Genomic DNA, 25,811 nt, shown 5'->3' on the forward strand with positions numbered 1-25,811 from the left:
TATACACGGACTAAAAAGTTGTCCTAAATACAATGCTCTAAAAAATTCTGCTCTTCAAAAGAATATCTAAAAAGTGAATTTTAAGAAAAGAAAAAAATTGCTGAGACAAAAAGCCTATTGTATTAAGCTTAGGTTTAACCTGATTACTAATTAAAAGGCTATTGGCCTAAAGCTTGCTTAGCTTTGTACTAATCTAAGTCTTCAGAGACTGTTTTCAGGACAAACTAATTGGAAAACAAGACCAGAGAGATAGGCGTGGGATCATGACTGCCCTGGGAAATCAGAACTAAGGAACCAATAGAAGTACTGGAACCCTATGTAGGCATACTCACCGCAAAACATTACTCAAAACTTCGATTATACAGAAAAGTTTAAGAGAATAATATGCAAACATCCATGTACCCACCATCTAGTTTTTTCACATCTTAACATTTTGCCACATTATTTCCTCAGATTTATTTTCTCTTTTTTTAAACTAAAAAAAATAAAGCAGTAAGATATAGGTGAACCCCTGTGCATCTCCCCCAATCCTATTCTCCTATAGAGAGAACCTTTATCCTGAACTTAGTACTTATCATTTTGATGCATGTTTTTATACTATAACCACGTGTATGTAGCCATAAACAACATGTATTATCATTTTGCATGTTTTAAAAGTTTATAGAAATGGAATGATACTGTATCAAACCTTCTTCAAAATTATATTTTGAGATTTATCTGTGGCACTTCTGGCTCAGTACATGCATTTTAACTACATTACAGCATTCCCTTATAAGTATATACCACAACTTATATTTCCATTCTCCCATTGCCCGTCATGTAGAGAGTTTCCAGGTTCTTGTAATTATGGTCCATACTGCACTGAGAAATCTCCTAAGTGTCTCCCTGGGACAAGCGAGAGAACCTCTCTGGCACTAGTGCTTAGGTGTTAGGACTTGAGTTGTAGAATATGCTACTTTTTGATCACATTTCAACTTTGCTAAAACATTCTCTAAAAGGATTTACCAATACACACTACCATAGAGTGTATTTTTAGGTTCCCATTCTTCATTTCTTTGCTCTATTTAGTTCTGTCAGATTTCTTCATTTTTGCCGATCTGATTAGTATGCAATTTTATTCCACTTTAATGTGCATTTCAGTGTTTACTCATTAGATTAGGAATTGTGTCCTGTGTTGACTGGCCATTTAGTTTTCATTTTCAGTGAGTAACTGTTCATAACTTTTGTCCATTTTACTATTCGTTGTATTTTTCTTACTGATGGGCAAGAATTCTTTATATGATCTGGAAATGAATCCTTTTGTCATGTATATACGTTACAAACATCTTCTCCTAGTCTTTGGCTGATCTTTTATTGTACAAATTTTTAAATGTCTTTATGTATGGTTTTCATGCTTTAAGGTATCTTTCCTAGCGGAGAAATTACAATGGATGCCACAGAAATACAAAAACAACAATATGTTAACAAATTGGACAATCTGGAAGAAATAGATAATTTCATAGACTCATACAACCTCCCAAAACTGAATCAAGAAGAAATAGAGAATCTGAATAGAGCAATCACAAGTAAAGAGATTGAAACAGTAATCAAAAACCCCCCAAAAAATAAAAGTCCAGGACCAGATGTCTTCTGTGGAGAATTCTACCAAACATGCAAAGAAGATTTAGTACCTGTCTTTCTCAAACTATTCAAAAAAACTGAAGAGGATGGAAGACTTCCTAACACATTCTACGAGGCCAACATCACCCTGATCCCAAAGCCAGATAAGGACAACACAAAGAAGGAAAATTACAGGCCAATATAGCTGATGAACATAGATGCAAAAATCCTCAACAAAATATTGGCAAACAGAATACAGCAATACATTAAAAGGATCATACACCATGATCAAGTGGGATTTATTCCAAGGACACAGGGATGGTTCAACATCCACAAATCAATCAATGTTGGACACCACATTAAAACAACAAGGAATAAAAACCACACGATCATCTCAACAGATGCAGAGAAGGCATTTGACAAGATCCAACACTGATTTATGATAAAAACTCTCAATAAAATAGGCATAGCAGGAAAGTATCTCAACATAATAAAGGCCATATATGACAAATCCAAAGCCAAAATACTAAATGGGGTAAAACTGAAAGCCATCCCTCTGAGACCAGGAATAAGACAAGGGTGACCACTCTCCCCACTTATATTTAACATGGTACTGGATATTTGGGCCAGAGCAATTACACAAGAAAAAGAAAGAAAAGGTATCCAAAATGGTAAGGAAGAAGTCAAACTCGCTGTTTGTAGATATCATGATTTCATATATAGAAAACCCTAAAGAATCCATCAGAAAACTATTAGAAATAATTAACAACTACAGCAAAGTTGCAGGGTACAAAATCAACTTACAAAAATCAGTTGTATTTCTACACTCTAATAATGAACTAACGGAAAGAGAACTTCAGAATACAATTCCACTTAAAATCACAACAAAAAGAATAAAATATCCAGGAATCAATGTAATTAAGGAGGTGAAAGACCTATACAATGAAAACTATAAGACATTATTGAAAGAAATTGATTATGATATAACAAAATGGAAAGATATTCCGTGCATGTGGATTGGAAGAATAAACATAGTTAAAATGTCCATACTACCTAAAGCTATCCAGAGATTCAATGCAATCTCAATCAGAATCTTGGTGACATTCTTCACAGAAATAGAACAAGGAATCCTAAAATTCTTATGGGGTAACAAAAGACTCTGAATAGCTAAAGCAATCCTGAGGAAAAAGAACAAAGCTAGAGGCATCACAATCCCTGTCTTCAAAGTAGACTACAAAGCTATAGTAATCAAAACAGCATGGTACTGGTACAGAAACAGACACACAGATCAATGGAACAGAACAGCAAGCCCAGAAATAAAATCACACATCCACGGACAGCTAATCTTTGACAAAGGAGTTAAGAACATACAACAGAGAAAAGAAAGTCTGTTCATTAAATGATGTTGGGAAAACTGGACAGCCACGTGCAAAAGAATGAAAGTAGACCATTATCTTTGGCAATATACAAAAATTAACTCAAAATGGACTAAAGACTTGAAAGTAAGATATGAAAACATAAAATTTCTAGAAGAAAATATAGGCAGTACACTCTTTGACACTGATCGTAGAAGGATCTTGTTGAATACCATGTCTTTTCAGGCAAGGGAAACAAAAGAAAAAATAAACAAATGGGACTTCATCAGACTAAAGAGCTTCTGCCAAGCAAAGGAAACCAGGAACAAAATGAAAAGACAACCCACCAACTGGGAAAAAATATTTGCAAATCATATATCCAACAAGGGGTTAATCTCCAAAATATATAAAGAACTTATATATCTCAACAACAAAAAAACCAAACAACCTCATCAAAAAATGGGCAGAGGATATGAACAGACATTTTTCCAAAGAAGATATACAGATGGCCAACAGGCACATGAAAAGATGTTCAAAATCACTAATTATTAGAGAAATGTAAATCAAAACTACAAATGAGATATCACCTTAACCTGTTAGAATGGCTATAATCATCATTATGAAAAAACAAGAAATGCTGGAGAGGTTGTGGAGAAAAGGTAACCCTCATACACTGCTGGTGGGAATGTAAACTGGTGCAGCTACTATGGGAAACAGTGTATACACACACACACACACACACACACACACACACGATGGAATACTACTCAGCCATAAAAAAGACAAAATCATCCCTTTTGCAACAACATGTATGGAACTTGAGAGTATTATGTTAAGTGAAATGTCAGACAGAGAAAGACCAACACTGTATGACTTCACTCATATGTGGAAGAAAAATCAACACACGGACAAAGAGAATAGATTAGTGGTTACAAGAGGGGAAGGGGCTTGGGTGGGCATAAGGGGTAAAGGGGAACATATCCATGGTGACTGACAAATAATAATGTACAAGTGAAATTTCATAATGTTATAAGCTATTATGACCTCAATACAGTTTTAAAAAGATAATCTTTCCTTACCCTAAGTCATAAACAGATTGTCCTGTTTCTTCTAAATCTTATTTTTCCTAAAATTTCTTCACTTTTTAATTCACTTTGAACTTTCTTGTGTATTTGGGGTGAGGTAGAGATATAATCATATTACTTCTTTGTCTACGCATAATCAATTATTTCGTCATCTTTTACTGAATAATCCTTTCTCTACTGGTTTGTAAGATTGATTCTAATAGTGTGTGAGGGGTCTGTTTCTGAGTTGTCTCAATTCTGTCAGTCTGTCTCTCCATCAACACCTCACTTTCTTCATTTCTAGCACTTTACAAGTCTTAATATCTAGAAACATGAGTCCCTCCACTTATTCTTCAAAACTGTCTTTAGATTTTCAGCCCTTTACTCTTTCATATGAATTTTAGAATCAGCCTGTCAAATTAGAGGAGGAAAAAACACTTTTGGGAATCTGACTGAAGCTGCATTGAATTATAGATTATTTTGGATTCTTTCAGAGAACTGACTTCTTTATGATATTGACTCTTCCCGTCCATGAGCACAGTATATCTCTCCATGTAGTTAAGATTCTTTTACGTCCTTCAATAAATTTTTCTAATCTTTTTCCATAAAGGTCTTGTATACTTTCGTTATTCTTAGGAACTTTATAACTTTTGTTGCTATTGTAAATAGTACTACTTTATAAATTACATTTTCCAATCATTAACACTGGCATATAGAAATGGAATTAATTAGTATGCTGTGTCCGATGGCCAGGATTCCAATCACGCCTCTGTGACTTCTAGCTGATAAGTCTGGACAAGGCACCCAACTCTCAGTACTTCATTTTCCTCATCTGTGAAGAAGTTAAAAATAGTAACCACCTAACAGGATTGTTGTATTAAATAAGCGTGCAAAGAATACAGATTTTATCCTTCCTTTATAATCCTTTTACTTCTCTTTGTCTAATTTCAGTGACCCTCCAATAAATGATTATCTTGTTCCTGACCTTAAACAGATTGTTTCTTATGTCTCACCATTAAGAATAAAATTTTCTTGAGGTTTTTACACAGAAACCTTAAATAGATTAAATTCCCTATTCCTAATTGCTAAGATATATCAAATGAACAAATGATTTCTCTACGTCTTTTAAGATGATCATTTAGTCTGCCTTGTTTAATTTTTAAACTTTGAATGTGGCAAACTAAATTTATAGCCACTTTTAAAAGTCTTGCTTCTACATGATGAGTCCCCTTTGCGCTTACTTCCCCTGTATCCTTTGCAAGGATGTAAATGAGTGCTAGAGACTTGGGTAAGCAGCAATTTAAAAGAACTAAAGCCTCAAGCCGTGGTGAAGTTCCCTCTTTGAAAGTGTAATAAACAGAGGAATACTGTAGACATATTAGAAGTGATTTTCAGTAAAGGAACACAAATATAAAAGAACTCCCTAAGAGTGCCAGTGTAGACAAAGAATTCTAAGGACAGAAAAACTGTAATAGGTTGCTGATGCCTTCAATAGCAGCAAAGAAATATGACATAGATGTACATTTACAGTCTTAAGTAAATAGCCGAAGTGAACTGTGTTACTAAGTATTTTCAAGTTTATTAAAAGGTATATTGACAAGAGATGCAAAAATTATAACTTCTTTTTAGCAAGCATTGTCATATTTCCTGAAAGGATCTTTCGGCAACAGAGAAATAAAGCTTTTGAACAAGTTTAGTCAGCACTGATGCTGGGGAAAATGTGATGTAATTCTTATTTAGTTTCTAGCTTTGAGAATATCAATTAAACTAAACCAGTAAAGCTTTTATTTGAAAATAAATGGACTCAGAAATTAAGCTGTGATTCACTAGAGTAATAACTCTACAACATTTTAAAGAAAATTTTCTAGATAGTTGAGCAAGATTCTAATAGGAGACTAAAACATTAATTAAACTGAACTAAAAACATTTTTTCTAGTAACTCAAATATAGAACCTCTGCAACTTTTCCTTTTTCATAGTATAAAAGAGCTTTGCTATAAATACCACCTTAGGATGAATAACGATGTAAAGGAAGCTCTTTAAGTCAATATCTGAAAATACACATGAATAATTTTGATAATATGCTTTTTGGTCTTACAAAAAATCCAAATCAGAGTGAAGAAGTTTCTTGCAAACCAAACTCAAAGTTTTTATTTGAAGGAGTAAGCACATGCCTAAGAAATTCTTTACTGACTCTATTTTTATCTCTGTAAATCTTCTGTTAGATCTGCCCTCTCTCTGGTTCTGCCCACTAGCCTGTTCCCAATCCTACAAAGGTATTAGGAAGAAAAAGAAAAATTGAATCCTAAACCAGTTATCCAACAAAAAGTGATGGAAAATCTAGAAACCACAGTACTCTCCTAACAATAATTAGCGCACAGCTAGCACTACTGAGGGCTTATGTGGGTCAGGGCTTCACATGTGTTAGCAGCTGAAACTTGGTCTGTGTCAGCATCATACTCTACATGACTTCAACTCACAATATAAGCCGGTATCTGATGACTAGAATTTTCTCCTTAACAGTTTATGTCAGAAGAACAAGTATATTAAATAAAATCTAACTCATTTCTCATTACGTTATGTAATGACTTTTACATGTAATAAGAGCTATCAGAATAATGACATTTTATACCTTCCTCTCTTCTATGTATCCAGCTCTAATTATCAAGACCTAACACATTTCAATTCCTTTTCTTTAGTTTATTTGCTGCTATCCTATAATATCTAAATATATAGTTTTTGAATGCAGTAAAAATATTCAGTAAGCATAAAATGTCAGCAATTCTATTTGAAGATTTAGAAATACCACTTGAACCAATGGCTGGTAATTGAAAGCTTGTATGCCTTTCCAATAATAAAACAGTCCGAAGAAGGTCATCCATCCAATCATGCTTATTACTGACCAGGCACGAGCAAGTGAAAACAGACTGGACCAAGGATGTGGAGATAACGGCTTTAGTCCTGATGCTGCCAATAACTTGCTTTAAGATTTTAGACAAGGTAATTAACCAGTTTAAATCTTGGCTTAATAATATGAAAAATGAGAAGTTTAATCACGCCATTTATGAATTTTAGATTTCAGTGAAAATAGCTGAGAAATCATGAAATACTCTAAGGAAGGACAGAGTTGGAACAGCATACTAAGCTCTAAAGTCTGTGAAAAATGTCTTTGCTTTAGGAAAAGTTATCAGGAGGAAAAAAGGACATCATATAAAACTTCACTGGAAAGCCGTGTTAAAAAAATAAATTAGGCTTTCTAAATGATCTCAGAAAAGGCTGGTATAAAAATTTAAGATAGAAAGACCATTGTTCAAGTTATCATTTTATGTACAGTATATTAGCCTTAGCACTTTTTAAGGTAAATTAATTGCAATTAAATTAATCATTTTATTTATTTTTCTCCATGAAAATATAGACTAGTAATAAGGAGTACTTATATAACTAACTTACACAACCTGCTTATAAATATTGCCAAGAGTTGATGCATAACTGTACTGTCTTTAATTGTTAAAGACATTCACAGTTGTTGATCATGCCATATGATATACTCTTGTTTATTTCTTTGATTTATTTGCTAACAAGTCCTTGGTGAACAGTACGATGGCCATTTATAATACTGTTTTTACTACAAAATGCCATATACTTTGGAAAGATTAATGTTTTTAACTTTTTATTGAGATTATGACAGTTTACAACCTTGTGAAATTTCAGTTGTACATTATTGTCTGTCAGTCATATTGTAGGTGCACCCCTTCACCCTTTGTGCCCACCCCCACCCCACCCTTCCCCTGGTAGCCACTAATCTGTCCTCTTTGTCCTCATGTTTAACTTCCACATATGAGTGGAGTCATACAGAGATTGTCTTTCTCTATCTGGCTTATTACACTTAACATAATTCCCTCAAGGTCCATCGATGTTGTTGTGAATGGGACAATTTTATCCTTTTTTATGGCTGAGTAGCATTAGAAAGATTAATTTTTTAACTATGTTTCAGGAACTCACTGTAATAAGAGAAAAGAAGGTAAATATTGTCTACAGGTTCTGAACTTCTGAAAACTTATACTCTACCAGGTTGATACTCAAAACGCAAAATCCTCACTGTCTCTCTAGGAACTACTGAGTTTACTTCTAATTTTTCAAGCAGGAATACACCAGTGTCAGGCTTGGATCTCATTCCCCTTTCCTCCAAAGCAGATGCCCAAGAAAATTTTTAGATAAATTTGAGTATTAAATCTTACTAACCGTTGAAGCTACTGTGGAACAAGAAACAGAAGCATTTTGATCAATATAGCATAAACATTTTGGAAGTGAGAAAAAAAACATAGTTCTCTAACTGATGTATGTAACAGCTGCAAGGGACTACCACAGAGAAAATATCTGGGACTAGCCCAGGGATGACGTTCTGGAATGTAGACGAGTGTAACAGTTTTGATATTTGTACATTCCAACCTCAAAGGGAGGAAGCCAGGTATTTGAGAAATGTCATGTACATGCAATGCTAAATTAAAAACAGCACTGACAGTAATGGCTCTTGATTGAAAAACTGAAAAGCTACTAACAGTTACATAAGTCAAATAGGCTTTCACTTATGAGAGAGAAGAGGAGGCATTTCAAAGGGTATTACTGACTGAAACGCAAATGGATGACACTAGGGATCTAGAAAATAAATCTGTAGTAAGTTTTAGAGAAGAACCTTTCAGACACAGAAGAGAGAACAATTCCCTTGGAAAAAGAGAAGTAGAAAACAGGCCATAAACTGCTTCTTCAGAATATCCAGCACAACTCTTATGTGGAATGGCATGCCTGTGGTTAACTAAAATATTTGGCTATTTAACTAAAAAGGTATCTCTTTTTCAGGGTTAAGAATGAAACCAAAGCAACATCATGCTAGTGCTCTTCCAGTTGCAGCAGAGAAAGGGCATGAAGTATTAGATCTCTAAAAATCAAAGCTCCTGTGGGAAAATGGTCATCAGGTTAGAACAACACATTTATTATTTACATTATACATTACATTATACATTTACTCTTCCAGGAGCTACAAATTTCAGTAATAAACATTAAAGAAGGTTCAAATTTAGCTTATGTGATTTTAAGGTGATATAAATAAGCCATACAATTTTCTTGCTAAAATTGATACTGATTTTTATTTAAAAACTTAAATTACAAATTAAAACAATAAATGTGATTAACCGGTTTTGTTCCTCAACTCTGTACAAAAAAAGTAAAAAGAATGTTTTTAACTTCGTGACTTTACCATCTCAGTTATTATATAAAAGAATGTGACTAATTTCATTTCTAAATACAGAACAAAAAGATTTGCATTTTAGCAGAGGAGAGTAGGCAGAAACATGAGCTGGATTTAAATTTCTGACAGTAAAGGATTCTGACACTAGGATGGGACACAGTATATGGGCCAAAGAAGCATGGCTGCTTAGGATTTTAAAACAATATGGGCTCCACTTTTCCAGGATGAACCAGTGCTATTTGATATGAAGCTTAAAAACTAGTACTATTTCAGAAGGACATTTACTTACATATTCTCTCATAAAAATTAAAGTATAATAACTACATATTCTTAGGAATTCAGTAACATCAAAGGTAAGAAGACTATCAAAAATACTTCATACAGTTATAGAAATCTAAATATTTAGACCCTTAAAGCTTAATAGTGTAAAAACTCTATCTTCCTGAAATTATTTTTTCGTTTTTGATTAGTTTAAAATGTAATCTTATTCACTTTGATGTCATATAATCTTCCTCACTTTATTAAGCTATGAAGTTTGGTGTGGAACAGTGATATAGGTGTTATAGGTGGTTTTTGTGGGTTGTTTTTTTTTTCTTTTCCTTTCTTTGCAGGACCTACAGGGCAAAGGTTCTATATTTGGAGAGCACAGCACTGATGAGGACTCTATTTAAAGGGAAAAGTCTTAGAAGCCTACCCTACAAAAAGACCTGACCTTTAGCACAGGGAGTAAGAACATGGAATCAGATAGACCTGAGGGTTTGAATCCACTCTCTAATCACTTCTCTGCTTGCAAAATCTTGAGCAAATTACCTATTTAGGTCTCAATTCCCTCAAACACACAAGGAGAGTAACAATAATAACACTTGTCTCTCAGGTTTACTATGATGCTTACATGACATTACATATGCCAAGCACTTAACTCAGTTACTGTCCATAAACAGGAGCTATTTTTACTACTGTAATTTCTCTTTACCTTATGTCTGAAAACTTTCAGAATCATCAACGGTCCAGGGCTAACTAGAACCTGAGTCAGCTTTCCAAACTAGGGTTAAGCGAATCTGTTTGTATCTCCTAAACTCAGGGCTGAGATCGCTCAGGAAGCGTGCACACAAACATGGGATCCCTTTCTACTTCTTCCTCCTCTGAGTGTCTTAAACGTAAACTTAACGTAAGAAACTTCAGAACTCTGCTCTCTTCTACTGAATACCATACAGTACTACACAATACTTTAAAAAAGAGAAGCTATGGTCTCAAACCATTATCATATGAGCAACAGATGTTTTCTAAAAAATTGACAATGAAAAAGAGCTCTAAATTCTGAAATTCCTCATTTATAAATGGTTTTGAAAATCAAAATATTGATATCGATTAAACAGTAGTAGAACATTCCTGAAAAGAAAAACATTCAACTTCTTAACAGGGCTGATCTATGTTTCAGAGAAAATTCTGGTCTCCATGTTATCTTAATGAAAAGCATTTATCACCAAGGTCTTAAAGAAGCACCATAGAAATATACCCTAGTGGTAAAAAATCTCTGAAAAAGGAAAAGCAGTTAATATAAATATTTTATGGAGATGGTTACTCTAATGCCAATGAGTAAAACAACACAGAATACTTGAAGGTAAAGGGCAGAAGAGTTACCTCCTTATGCTCATTTGAACGGCCTCTTGATACAGTCTACCAAATTGCTTTTCATAAATCAATGCTGCCTATTTTCCACTAGCCAATAATTGAAATATTATTAACCCACTAGGAAAAAATTTTAAAAATATGATATGAACTGGTTGCTTATGAAAGAAAGGTATGTTCTTTTAATCAGGAAAACTTTTGTACTTTAAGGTCTAGAAAACATAAAGAAATAAACTGATTTGAAATAGACAATTAGCTATTTCCTAAAACTGACAAGAAAGTAATACCTATGTGGTACAATCTACTTCAAAAGATGATCCTCTCTCTACAAATATGAGAAATATGAAAGCTCAATTATTCAATTTCCGGATATTAAATAATTAACCATTCAGCTAAAAGCAACCAAGGAAACGTGCCTAAATATAACGTAAAAATAGTCTCAGTGAAATATTCTGAATGTTGTTGGAGTCAAACATTTGAATAATTGATTGAGATTTCCTTACCTCTTGCTGTGGCACAGGTTTTAAAATCAATACTTAAAATTATTCCAAATGTCTATATTTAGCAGTAGATTCAACAGGAGACAACAGCTCTGCATTCCACACGGAAGCGCACAGAAAGAGTCCCCGTCACACGGGCTCAGGCCTCGCCCACCACCGGGTAACTTCAAGTCAAACCTCGCCACACTCTTGGGTCCCAGCTCTGCTTCAGGCCCCTCTTTCAGCCGAGGTTTTGTGGCCGGTTTTTGGTCCCTAAATCAAGCTGAGCCGGTTTCTGTGTGCATGCAGGAGCTCTGAAAGCTCTCGCCTTCAGGAGCTTAATCCTGCTCTCTCGGCAGTCCCACTCTGCAGCACCACAAACACGCCCCAGCCAAACCCACAGTTGCAGAACAGGCTTCACCAGCATAGCTCCACCCACCAACTTCACAGGTGAGCATTTCCTGCTCAGAAAACACCAGCACGAAATTAGCATTTAATTATGTCTTTAATCTTTTAAAAAGTTACTTACTATTCGGTTGTTAATATTTGCTATCTAGATGGGAGGCAGTGTATCCAATGAAAAGATGGGACTTAAGGCCCAAATAAAATAAGAAAAGTAACTGATCAAGCAGGAAGTATTGCCAGTAAAGGCTGAATTATTAAGCTAGCAGCAACAGGCTAAGAAAACATACCTTTTAATATCTTTGCTGATACTGAGCTGTGATTGTTACTCTACCAACATGTAAAAATAAAAAAGTATCAATTTATACTGCATCTATGTGGAAAAACTCTGAGACAATAATCTAGTAAGCATCTATGAGAGGAAAAAAATTCTTTTAAATTTTTTCAGAATTGAAAATCCAGAATTAAACAATTTCCCCTGAGTATGACCTCCTCCTTTACACACTGTCCAAGGGTTAGATATGAACTCTATTTACATGAATATTAAAGAGATTCAATATTTATACTAAAAAACAGTACCGCACTGTGTTAATCCAATCAGAATTATTTGAAGAAATAAATTAATTGGAAGAGATTAAAAAGTTACTGTGTGCCAGCCATGATTCTAAGTACTTTGCAGATATTCTTCATTATAATCCTATGAAGTTGATTCTTGATTCTAAATTATCCCATCTTAGAGATGAGGAAACCAAGTCAGAGGGGTGAAGCAGTTGTCAAGGTCACACAAGTAGGAACTGTCGGATTCAAGATACCAAGGAGTATTTATCATAAAAAAAATCTGCTACTGATTAACTTTATTCTTTCCTTCCTCTCTGAAGTTGGCTCTGAATATAAAATTGTTGATAAATAGTAAGCCACAATAAGAAAAACAATGAACTGATGTGATTTCAAAATATGAAAGACCACAGAGAACTCCAATCTGTGGCAGGAACAAAACATGTTAATTTCTACCAGTGGAAGAACAGCTGTGGATTTATGGATTTTGCTGAATAGGAAATGAGGCTCTTAAAGTTTATTTCTAATGAAGAAGGCAAAGCTACCTTTCTTTTCTTTAAATTTAAACTAAAAACACCCCTCCTCCCACCCTTTCCCTGGTTAGTACTAAACACAGCAAGGGAGGACAAAGGGAAGACAGGAAAGAACAAGAGAAAGAAGCGGGGGGGAAGAAGTCCATGCTGTAGAAAAAGCTATTCTGGGAACAGTTAGTACAACTCATAAGCCCCTCACATTACTTAACATTTAAGCACAGAGAGGAATAGTCTCAACTGAGATTAGACTAAGAGATTACAATTATTTCAAAATAAAAAGTTAAAAAAACATGGCTGACAGAAAAGCATTATGCTTTGTCTTCTGACTGCTTATGGCACAGGAGAGGTCATTTTTCTCTTGTATTTCACAAAATGTTTGGAGGCTGTCCTGTGAAGGACTGAGATGTATTTGTACGGGTGGTAGGAGCAACAAGAGAATTCACTGGAAAGGCAATGGCTACATTCCAGTCGTTCTATTATAAAAACTACCTAACTATTCAAACCCTTCACACAGTATGTCTCCAAATTCTGCCAGCCTCATGGCCAAAAATATATCCCGAGTCAGATCACCTCTCACCACTTTTCCAGCAACTATCCTGGTCCAGGCCACCATCATCTCTTGCCAGGCCCATTCCAAAAGCCACTGCCAGTCTCTCTTCTTCCACCATGTCCTCTCCTAGCCTTAAAACAGCAACCAAAGTGATCCTGCAGATCAAACAACTCTATCCAAAACCTTCTAATGCTTCCCATTCATTTTAAATGAAAGCCAAAATCCGCACAGCGGCACCCAGTCCCCAGAGAATCTGATCCCCTTTCACCTCTAGACTTCATCTCATGTCTTCATTCATGCTCTAGCCAAACTGGCCTTCCTGCTGATCCTTTCATGAGCCACAGAGATATTCAGCTCAGTTCCTTATACTTGTAGTTCCCTCTCTGGAAAGCTCTCCCCCCAGGGATGTACCTATCTCCCCTCCTCATCTCCTTCAGGTCTCTGCTCAAAAGTAACCTTCTGATGAGCCCTTCCCTGACCACTCTACCCTCTTTTGAAATTATAATCCAACAAGAAGCACATCCCAACACTTTCTAAGGCCTGTACCCTGCTTCTAGGTTTTTTTGTCTCAAAAGCACTTATCATACTATACCTTCTACATTTGTTTACCTTTTTTATCTCCCTCTCATCATACTTGAATACAAACAGCAAAACGACAATATTTCTGTCTGTTGTGTTCACTGTTCTAGCCCTAGTAGTTAGTATGCACTCAATTAATTTCTTTTCTTTTCTTTTTTTTTTTTGAGGAAGATTAGCCCTGAGCTTTTTGCTGAGGAAGACTGGCCCTGAGCTAACATTGTGCCCATCTTCCTCTACTTTATATGTGGGACGCCTACCACAGCATGGCTTGCCAAGCGGTGCCATGTCCGTACTGGGGATCTGAACCAGCAAACCCCGGGCTGCTGAGAAGCGGAACGTGTGAACTTAACCATTGCGCCACTGGGACAGGTCCAACACTAAATTAATTTCTGATCACTGAACACTGAAAGTGACCAAAAATGGAAAAGTTGCTTTACTTAGGGCAAGGAGAAGACTGATTAGGGGCCTACCCATAGTACTGGCTACAGGGCATATGAGAATTTAGGAAATATTTTTGATAACTATAGTGGAAATTATTCACGTTTATAATTAGCAAAACAATCTATGTGAGGAAAAAAGACACACACAAAAATGAAGTATCAAATTCAAAATAAGATAACTCACTGCCATACACTATTTCCAAACGAGTGACACACACAATAGCTACTAGGCTGAAATGTAGTCCTGTTATTCACAGTCTTAGGACCAGTATTGTGCAATTATATGGGGGTTTATTAGAAAAGCAGACCATCAGGCCCCACCCTAGACCTACTGAATCCTGATCTATAGTTTTTAATGATATTAGGTCAACTGAATGCACATTCAAGTTTGCAGTCGCCTAAGGAGTCTTTGTAAAGGACACAGTAAGCCACTTCCAGCAGGAGAAAGATCACAGGCAAGGGAAGTGGGGAAACCCAACGTATAGTGAGAGCAAATGAAGGAAACGTTTTACCGACTATAGATACAAAAAAGCAAAAAATAAGTTACAAAGATAAGTTAGTTCCAGTATTTATGGAGCACCTTCAATTCTAGGCTAAAGATTTTGTATATAATTATGGCACAGAGGGAAATCACCGAAGTTAAACAAAAGTTGTATTCTGAAAATTTATTTTAGTAGTAAATATTAGGATACAGCAAACATGTATTAATTGTGCATCCACTGTACATATATCCTGTGGGGCAGATAAAGATGAATGATACATACTCATCACTTGTGAGGAGACTGATTTACGTGAGCAAGTGAAACAGCTGCGACTAGATCTGACCGGGGTAAAGAGGAGAGGGCTAGAGAAAGACGGTCAGGGAGGCTTTCACGGACGAAGCAGATGACAGCCTGAGTCCTGAAATACAAGGAGGTGCCCCTGGACAAAACAGAGAGGAGGGCACTTCAGCCTGTAGGAACAGGAGAAGCAGAGGGAAAGCTACGAAACCACATGATGTGTTCAGAGAAGAGAGAAGGAGAGCCCAGTAGAGAGCACAAGGAGAAAAACCAGGAGAATGGAAAAGGAGGATGCTGGAAATGCCATAATAAAACAGAGTCTGCAGTCATGGTTTATACACAATGAGGAAAGATTGAAAGATACTTCTTGAATTAATTAGAGACATTAGAGAGGATGCCAGCTGAAACACAATTTGCAAATTTAGCAGGTTCCCATAAGCACGTCTCATCACTTGCTGTTTAACCCATCTTTCGCCCTCCTTTCTGTTCTGTTCACATAGGCCTTGTGGAAATCCAAACACATTTTTATTTACTCCTGTTATAATAAAAGTAAAAGACATTAAATAAATATTTGTTTTGAGAGAGAGAACAATAAACTTTATTCACTGTTCCTTGGTGGGAAGAATTCTGGGTCTTGAGTTAATTAATCACAAATGAGTTAATCTATGTAAAGTACTTGGTCCACTGCCTGACACACAGTAAGGACCACATAACTGTTGGCTATGAGTACTCTTAGACATCAGAAGATTTCTAGAATTCCAACTTGTGAAACCTCAGGCAAGTCATTTAACATTTCTGAGTCTCAGGTGCTCCATTTGTTACAAAAGGGGTGTTGTCAGGGGACAGAAATACAGTCCCTATCCCCAATACCTCACAGGGTTCTATTGAGAGCCAAACTCCAACTTAAATAATGGAAATACAAGAATTCCTAAAGCACATTACAAGTATGTATTCTAACTGTTTTGCCTTGATTCAGAGTGAGAAAATATTGTCTTGATCTACCCCTTGTGATGTATTCAGAGAGAAAACTTCTCTAGGCATTCTAGTATTTTAGTATTCCTTTGAATCTTATATCAATGATTTCTAAGGCACTGATTTTAACATCTAATTCTTAAAGTATCAGCCTCCAGAATATAAGCAAACATATGTTCAATGGGAAGAATATTCAATACAACATTCCACACAGGATAAGTAAAAACCTGGAACTATTTTATTTGCTACAGAATGTCTGGTCACTTCATACCAAAGTGACATGTAAAGAAAGACAGTTACAGGGGCTGGCCCTGTGGTTAAGTTCTCACACTCTACTTCAGCAGCCCAGGATTCGGATCCTGGGCGCGGACATGGCACCACCCATCAGGCCACGTTGAGGTGGCATCCCACATGCCTCAACTAGAAGGACCCACAACTAAAAATATACAACTATGTATGGAGAGGATTTGGGGAGAAAAAAGCAAGGAAAAAAAAAAGAAGATTGGCAACAGTTGTTAGCTCACATGCCAATCTTTAAAAAAAAGAAAAAGAAAGAAAGAAGGACAGTTACAGAAGAGCAAAGTGCTGGAAACTCAAAAAAAGAAAACAGAAACAATCCAGAAGCAAATAAATGAAAATAAATGATAAAAACCTAAAATTAGGCCAAATTGCAAGAAAAACAACAAAAAAAGCAAGATACTAGAGGATCAGCTTCCTAAAAGAACACTACAAAGAATTTTTTTATTTCAAAAGTATGGTACAAATTCAGGCTAATCTGTTACCTTATAAACTACTTCTTAATATAAGGATTTCATCAACGTTACATCTAATTACTAAGTCTTCCTGAAAAATGAAAGCCTCAGCTACTTCTATGTCTGTTAACCAAAAAAAGTCATCTACCATCAAAAAGAAGACAAAAATTTATGACACAAACTCTACTCCAGTGACCATCCAAAGAGGCTCCCCCACCACAGTCCCATGAAAAGTCCTGTAATTCATTTGTTTCAGTGGTATACTGTGACATACTGACACACAGATTTGTACTAACAAATAACATATTAAATAAGTATCTACCTAAACTGAATAGATGTAATCTCTGACACCCTTGAATGTAAATGACATAACATAGTAGATAAACATAAATCAATAAATAATAACAGCTGACATTTATTAGGAATCCAGGGGCTTTAAATGCCTTATGCCTAATCTTCAAGAGAATCTTGCCTTACTTTTTAGATAAGGAAATGAAATATCAGAGAAGCCAAATGATGTGCACAGACAGTAAATAAGGCATACGGATTAAAACCCAAGGTTGAAGTGAATGCTCTCATTTCTTTAACTGTGCTGCTTTTCACACAGGTATATAAATCAAATAAAATATCTGCATTAAATCTCTTGCCACAAAATATCTATTTTATTGGGGTGGTTGCATTCTTCTACAAGTTTTTACTGTTTTATCTTTCACATACGGATCTATAATTTTCCTGGAAAGGATTTTGTGTATTGGGTGTTAAACAAGGATGAGATATACATATATGTATTTTTCCAGGTCACCTAGGAGCATTTCTTTAAATGACTGTCCTTTTGACAATGCTCTGCAGTGCCACCTTTGTCATAAATCAAGTATCTATATAAACAGATTGTTTCTGGACTCTATTCTGTTTCACTGATTTGTCTATCCTTGCATCAATACCAGTATCTTAATTAGTGAAGCTTTAACAATAAATCTTGGTATCTATATACTAAGTTTCCTATTTTATTTGTCCTTCAAAATTGTCTTGAGTATTTCTGGCTCTGCATTTCCATACAAATTTTATAATCAGTTGCAAATTTCCATAAAAATCCCAATTCAAAGCTTGGGGCATTTATCAGCAACTCTACCCTATCAGGTTCTGAACTGCAGCTGCTGTTCCCCTGGCACTGTGACTTTCTCTACTCCACCAGCAGATCCCCTAGAGGAATAACGTCTCCATATACCGAGGTCGCTTTTCTGGATTTCCTTTTTCTGCTCAATCTTAGCTGTCACTATTTACTGCCTTATTAACTCTCCAGTGCTCTAAAGATATATTTTTATACTTCTGTCCAAATTTTCTAATTTGTTCTCAGGGGGAAGGTATTTAAATTCCTTAGTCCCTCATTTTTATAAGTTCATGCCTCCCTCTCCCTCCCTCCCCCCACCCCTTTCTTTCCTTCTTCAGGAAAAGATGGATAACTTGGGAAGATGGGGAATTCCATCATGGAAATTATAAAAAAGACCAAATGTTGATCGTAGAAATGAAATAAATGATTTGAGAACTGAAGAATTTATTAGAAGGACATAAGAGAGGCCTATCCAGAGGGAAGGACCAGTGAACTTTAAGATAGGCCAATAGAAAGTATCCAAACTGAAAGGAGAGGACGTGTAAGACAATATCAAAGAGTGTAACTGAGGTGTAAAGGAAAGGAGGGAGAGAGAACTGCATAAGAGAAATATTTGGAGAGATAATAGCAGAGAACATTTAACAAACTTGAAGAAAGACAGCAATAAACAGATCCAGCTGCTTAATAAACTCCAAGCAGAATAAACACAAAGAAAACCACATGTGCTTTCCCTTCCTCTTCCTCCCACCTCAATCTCATCTTCTCCCATCAAACCATAATCTGTGGTGATTGAACTAAACACCAATTTCTTATGGACAAGTTTCTACCTTTCTTCCTCTTCTTTTCTCTCTCTTTCTCTCTCTCTCTCTCTCTCTCTCACGCACACACACACACACACACACACACAGACACCTCTTCTTTTCCATAAGGCACCATGGATACCTGCTATCTTGGTCAGGACATAGTGACTCATTAATTTTATTTTCATATACACAAATAATTCAACACAGTGAGAACATTAAGAAGAATTCCAAAGGGAAAATTTTTCCTATTGCTCTTGTTGTGTAACACCATAGGGAGCTTTAAATTTCAGTCTCAAAGTATAGCTGCATCTTTCCGATTTGGCATCTAACAGTGACAGATGGCAATGTTAAAAATAAATAGAACATTCAAGTTGTTTATACTGTAGGCAAAGACAATTTTAAAGTGTGAAACAAACCTGAGGCGGAAAGAATTCTCATCATCCTTTTCAAAATGTATTAAGAATACACATTCTAATACGCCAACTCTGCAATGCAGCTCCCAAAAGATAACATTTTAACTTTTGAAGGTGTGCTGTCATTCTACGCCATTACTGCTTTAGAATTAACAATGCCATATAGGTCTCTTTATAGAAATCTATTTTCCAGAACTATCAATAACTGATTAACTTTCTCAAGTTTTAAAAGTTTCTGGAGGTTATCACTATTAGAAATGTCACTTTCACATTCAAAATGCGAGAAAGTATTTGTTTGATACAGTTTAATACCAATATTAAGCTAATTTTTTAAAACTCAGTTTACAGAATATCTGAGGCAAAATTATCAAAGATGAGGCTTAATAACTAATAAAAGTTAAGCTTATATAACAGAAATGCATAAAAGTAATGCACAAGAAATCACACTAAGTTTTTTATATTGAATTTTAATAACTTCAAAATAGTGACTACAAAAACTCATGATCATCTCAATAGATGGATAAAAAGTATTTGACAAAATCCAACACTCTTTAGCAATAAAATCATTTAATAAACTAAGAATTGAAGGTACTGCCTCAATCTGATAAAAGGCATCTATGAAAACCCCACAGCTAACATCTTGCTTAATGGTGAATTACTAGATGCTTTCTCCTAAGATCAGGAACAAGACAAGGATGTCTCTTCTGGAAACTTCTATTCGGCATTGTATTAGAGGTTCTTGCCAGGGCAATTGGGCAAGGAAAAAAAAAATCCAGATTGGAAAGGAGAAGCAAAAATATCTGTTAACAGATGACATGATCTTGTATACAGAATTTCCCAACGAATCCACTAAAAACCCACTGAAACTAATAAACATTTCATCAACGTTTTAGGATGCAACATTAACATACAAAAGTTAATTGTATTTCTACGCAATGCAATGAACAACAAGAAAAAGAATTTAAGAAAACAACTCCATTTACAAGAGTATCAAAAAGAAAAGAATAAATTTAAAAGAAATGCAAAACTTATACTCTGAAAACTACAGAATGCTGAATGAAATTAAAGAAGCTATAAATAAATGGAAAAACATGCTATTTTCATGGATTGGAAGACTTAATAAATATTAGTAAGATGGTAATACTTCCCAAATTGATATATAGATTCAATACAGCCTCTTTTAGAATCTCAGCTAACTTCTCTGCAGAAATTGACAAGCTGATTCTAAAATTCATATGGAATTGCAAAGGACCCAGAAAAGCCAAATCAATCCTGAAAAAGAAGTCAGAGGCCTTCCCAACTGCAAAATTTACCACAAAGCAGTGGTGATCAACACAGGGTGGCACTGGCATAAAAACAGACATAAAAATCAATGGAATAGAATTGAAAGTCCAGAAATATAGTCATGTCCAAGGTCAAGTGATTGTCTATAAGGAAGTCAAGATAATTCAATGGGGAAGGATTAATCTTTTCACAAATAGTGCTGGGACAACTAGATATCCAATGGAGTTAAACTTGATACCATACACAAAAATTTAACTCAAAATGGATCATAAACTAAAATACAAGATATAAAACTATAAACTTCTTAGAAGAAAATAAAAGAGTAAAGCTTTGACCTTGCGTTAGGCAAAGCCTTCTTAGATAAGACACAAAAAGCATAAGCAACAAAAGAAAAGAATAAAGTGAACTTCATCAAAATTAAAAATTTTTATTGCTTCAATGGACACTATTAAGAAAGAGAAAGACAACCCACAGAATGTGAGAAAATATTTGCAAATCATATTACCTGAAAAAGAACTTGCACCTAGAATACATAAAGAACACCTACAGCTTGGTAATAAAAAGACAACCTAATTAAAAAAAGATCTGAATAGACATTTCTCCAAAGATAGACAAACAGGTAATAAGTACATAAAAAAGATGCTCAATATCATTGGTCATCAGGGAAACGCAAAGCAAAATCACAAAGATATACCACTTCATACCCACTAAGATGGTAATAATCAAAAAAGCAGAAACAAGGATCTGGAGCAACTGGCCCTCTCACCTACTGCTGGTGGTATTGTAAAATGGCGCAGCTACTTTGTAAGCCGTCTGGTAGTTCCTCAAAAGGTTAAACAGAAAGTTGCTATTTGACTCAATAATTCTACTCCTAGATACATACTGAAGAGATGAAAACACATATCCACAAAAACTTGTACATGAATGTTCACAGCAGCATTATTCATAATAGCCAAAAATGGAAACAAACCAAAATGAGTGGATAAATAAGGTATATCCATATAGCGAAATATTATTTAGCTGTAAAAAAAATGAAGTACTGATGCATGGATGAACCTTGAAAATATTATGCTAAGTGAAACAAGCCAATCACAAAAGATGACATATTGTATGCTTTATGTGAAATGTCCAGAATAGGGAAATCTAGAGAGATGGAAAAGTAGATTAGTAGTTGCTCAGGGCTGGGGGGGCCTGGAAGGGTTGGAGCAGGGTCTGCTAATGGGTATGGGATTTTATTTAAGTTACTGATGCCATATTTTAAAAAAGGTAACAATCCTACAGTCATCACAACCACTAAAGAACGTTTACTGAGCAAGTACCCACTGATTAGTCTTTTTTAGTAAGTGTACCCAAAGAAGGGGGATTTAACAGAGGATAAAAATTCCTTGAAAAGAGACTGAGAATCCTGGCTTAAGCAGAACTGCAGAGAACACTGTTCTGAAGTATTTTTCTCTACTCAACAATAAAAGCAGTCTGTCTGAAATTTAAAAATTCCTACAAGAAAAACTGGAACACTGACTCTCTAACCCTCTATGAAGAAATAAGCTTTGAAAGGGACTATTACCCTTTACTTTTACCTAAAAACTGTAAGCAAAGATGGTTTGATGTATGCTTTGGGGCAGAGGTGGGAAAATACTAAACAAAGAAAGAATACACTTTTTTTTCCCTAATTCTTACACAGAAGTCCTAAGGTTAGAAAATACTTTAAAGAAAACAGTCCAAATAAATTCTGAGGCCCAGAAATGTTTTCTTTTTCTTTTATTGGGGGATTAGAGGGAAGGGCGGAGGGGATGTAATACAAACTAGGATAAATAAATTTAATTACTTCCTCTTCCCTCCAAAATCGTTTAGTCGTTGTTTTCAGTTTCTTTTTAAAAATTTATATCACATTAAAAAGTTCCAGACGAGGTATTCTGTAGAATTTGCCCAGATTAAATGACCCCAATAAAACAAAAATTTCCATTTGCTAGATTCTTAACCCCTGTAACATTGTTTTACTTATTTGTAAAATACTCCACACATTTACACAGCACTGCAAATATACTATATAAGTAATAAGAAATGCTGTTTAAAATAGTTTTGATGCTCAGAAGCACTGATAAAATACACATTCCCATCATCTATTAATTTTCAACTAATCATACTATCTCCAGGTCACTTCTTTAAATCTGTTATATTCATTTATCATTTTATTCATTAATAAGCTATATTTCTACTATTTAATTGTAAAAACAAATAATGACAAAACTTAATGGAGCAAGTAGTTCTTTAAAATTGCTTAAAATTTTGAATGCATGCAAATCTTTGTGAAATGATCAGCAGAGAAATAAGAATATATTAAAAATCAAAACCACATAAAATTAAGAATGCATAACTATGTCAATAAATGCAAAGAAGAGCAAAACAAACTATGTGTTCGACTGAAAAGAAAACTTGTATCTTTAAGCAGTTGATAAAATAACCACACCAATGAAAAACTGTACTCACCTGGTTTTGGCACTGAGTTGGTCACTGACTGGGGAATTTTCTGATTAATTAACTCAACACAGTGTCCAGGGAAGAGCCCCACCTGAGGAAGAAAAGCAGCAAAGAGAGGATTCTACACCAAGAACAGACCAGCGTGTGAACACTGCCAATTCAATTCCAGTAATGTGCTCTATAGTCCCTCCCAAATGATTCTGTTATTCCAAGACTCTAAATAACAGATGATGCCAATTACACAAACAAATAATAAGACAATCTGTTGCTATGGTGTATAGAGTTATGTGTTTTATTTGTCCAAATATCTAAGCTTGCTTTTTGAGTTTTAGCTTTTAATTTCCCAAACTTTTTACACCAATTAAAATATTTAGTCTGATACCAAGCTATGCATGCAATAGATATAATTTTTATCACTTAATAACTTACTTTGCTGAAATTTCAATCTAGTTGTGTTGACATCCCCACTGCCAATTTTTATATTTATTATCTTCTCTATGATTTTTTAAAAATCAACACTAAGCCACATGCAAATTTTTTGTGAATTTTCTCTTCATTTTCCCACAGGTTTCGTGAAAAATAACAAAACTAAAAGAAATTGGTGAAACAACTGCTCATTTAAAATCCTCATATTTACTGTTGTTAAAGAGTTAGTAGCGTGTGGATAAGTAGGAAAGCAAGAAAGAAGAAAACAGCCAATCTCAGCAGTGGTGACAGACTCTAGCTTTGAAAAACACACCACTGTGACCTGGTAGCAGAATTGCTCGTGGCATTAGGAAGAATCCTAAGAAGGTGTGCTGGAAAATTCTGAACTCCAGATCACCCAGAGATACTGTGTAGCTAATGGAATAAATACAGAGATAAACAGCTTGGAAACAAAAGTAAAAAGGAAATCTTTACCAATATTTATAGATGTTTTCTTAGATAGGAATATAATCGAGCTGCCATGTAGCAGATGTTAAAGCAGAAACATGAAAACTACATCACTTTGTACATCCCTCTGTTGACAGACTCTGGGGAAGAATGGAATGGTCTTCCAAGAGTGTGATTCATCTTGAAGTTCTGAGCTGCACAATTCCATCTGTGTGGGATTATTTTCACATACTCATTTGCTGCATTCTTATTTCAATTTCTGGATCGATATTCTATGGTATTTCTCAAAAGTATGAAGATGTAACCAGTTATCATGAGCTGAAAAGGGGTTATTAAAAATTATCAGTTTTTTTTGGAAGATCTGAATTTGGGATTCTTAAAGTCCATATGCACTGCCTTGCAAAATGATACTTTAAGTATTTGTTTTATGGGTGAAATTCCATGCCATATTTTACTCAACGTCCTATTTTACTGAACAAATAGAAATTCTTCTAAGATTGGTTAGAGCCAGGTAAGAATCAACTTGAAAAGTCCTGCTCATTCTCTCTTACACAAATCAGTTCTTATGAGAGGGTATATGGTGTATTGGTTAACAGTGTGGCCTCAAGAGTAGAGCGCCTGGGTTCAATCCTAGGTCTGCCACATCCTAGATGAGGTTTGTAAACTAGCCTCTCTGTTTCCATTTCTTCTTCTAAACAAAATAATACTACCTAGCTCATAAAGGTTCTTATGAAAATTAAATGGATCAATATAAGCAAAATGCTTATGATAAGCACCGTAAAATGTTACCTATTATTATCCCAGTATGTTGGCTGCTAGAGACCTAGAGGGCTCCAGCTCCTCCATTACATGGATATGATGCCTACTACTTAGCATCTTTTGCATGTGTATACTTAAGTTTCCTCACTATCAAATATCATTCTTTCCATAAAGTTCTAATTCATCTCAATTTAAACATTTTCTGCAATTTGCTATAGAAAAAGAGACCAAGTTCTAAACTTGGCCCACCCATTTACTAGGCTTTATGATCTAGACAAAATTGCTTAACATCTGTCTCAGTTTCTTAAATTGTAAAAATGGGGATAACATTAGCAATTTCAATACTTCGTGTGAAAGCAGCCAGCCTAATTTCCAAACTTGAATATCTTTCAGCAGATAAGAACCAGTTTTCCGTCACTTCTTCACAAAGACTGAACAAAGCTTAATGAACCTCTTTGGGGAACTATATCATACATATTAGTTACATTTTCACCTTTTAAATTTGTCTCAATACATTAGGTTTAGGTAGATGGGAGAAATGCTCTTGTGTACTACGGAAAGGTCTATAGTAGGTTCATCTAATGCCTAACTCCAATTCCTGCTCACTTGTCTCCCTTTATTATAAAGTGTAATATTACTAAATGTTAGCTACACTAAATATTCAGTTTCCCCGACTCCTAGCATCCAGGTGTGGCCACAGCACACGGAAATGCAGCTCTACTGCTACCACTCAGTCTCTTCTGTCTGCTGTGAACACCAGTTATCAAGATTGATCTGCAGTAGCCATATTCAACCTCAAAAGAAAGGCAAGGAGAATCTTAGAGACTTCTGCCTGACATCATTAAGCCACAGACTCAACAGTAGCAAGCAGTAACCTTCTCTGTCCACTTTTCTGTTTCTTGAAGGCAAAAGTACTCCTAACTGTTAAGGGGTCTTTTATTTAAGAGTTGATTCCATAAATTTGTGAAAGGCAAACAGATTCTATTTCTTGATTATACAATTTCCACAAAAAAATGAACCTGTGTTTTGTTGAAAATATACACAAAATGTAACTAACCGTAAAAATATAGTTAATGCATATTTATACTTTTCTGATGCATACTTAATGTAATATTTACCAAATATAAACAATCCTGATAAACTCAAAATGTCAATTAAAAG

At 35.1% G+C, this 25,811-nt stretch overlaps 1 protein-coding gene across 4 annotated transcripts in view; it reads right to left on the reverse strand.

Moving 5' to 3' along the window:
* Positions 1-25,811, reverse strand: part of ARHGAP32 (Rho GTPase activating protein 32) — a 320,326-nt gene that overhangs the window by 43,827 nt on the left and 250,688 nt on the right. For 2 of the 4 annotated variants that reach the window (XM_046685165.1, XM_046685164.1), the window contains exon 10: positions 23,028-23,109. In XM_046685165.1, the coding sequence (XP_046541121.1) occupies positions 23,028-23,109 (82 nt within the window). Of the gene's footprint in view, positions 1-11,394; positions 11,684-23,027; positions 23,110-23,918; positions 23,941-25,811 lie in introns of those variants that run through there. The other 2 variants (XM_046685166.1, XM_046685167.1) reach the window with 2 other exon arrangements.

Source organism: Equus quagga, chromosome 14 (genome assembly GCF_021613505.1).
Source record: "Equus quagga isolate Etosha38 chromosome 14, UCLA_HA_Equagga_1.0, whole genome shotgun sequence".
Classification (NCBI taxonomy): Eukaryota; Metazoa; Chordata; class Mammalia; order Perissodactyla; family Equidae; genus Equus; species Equus quagga.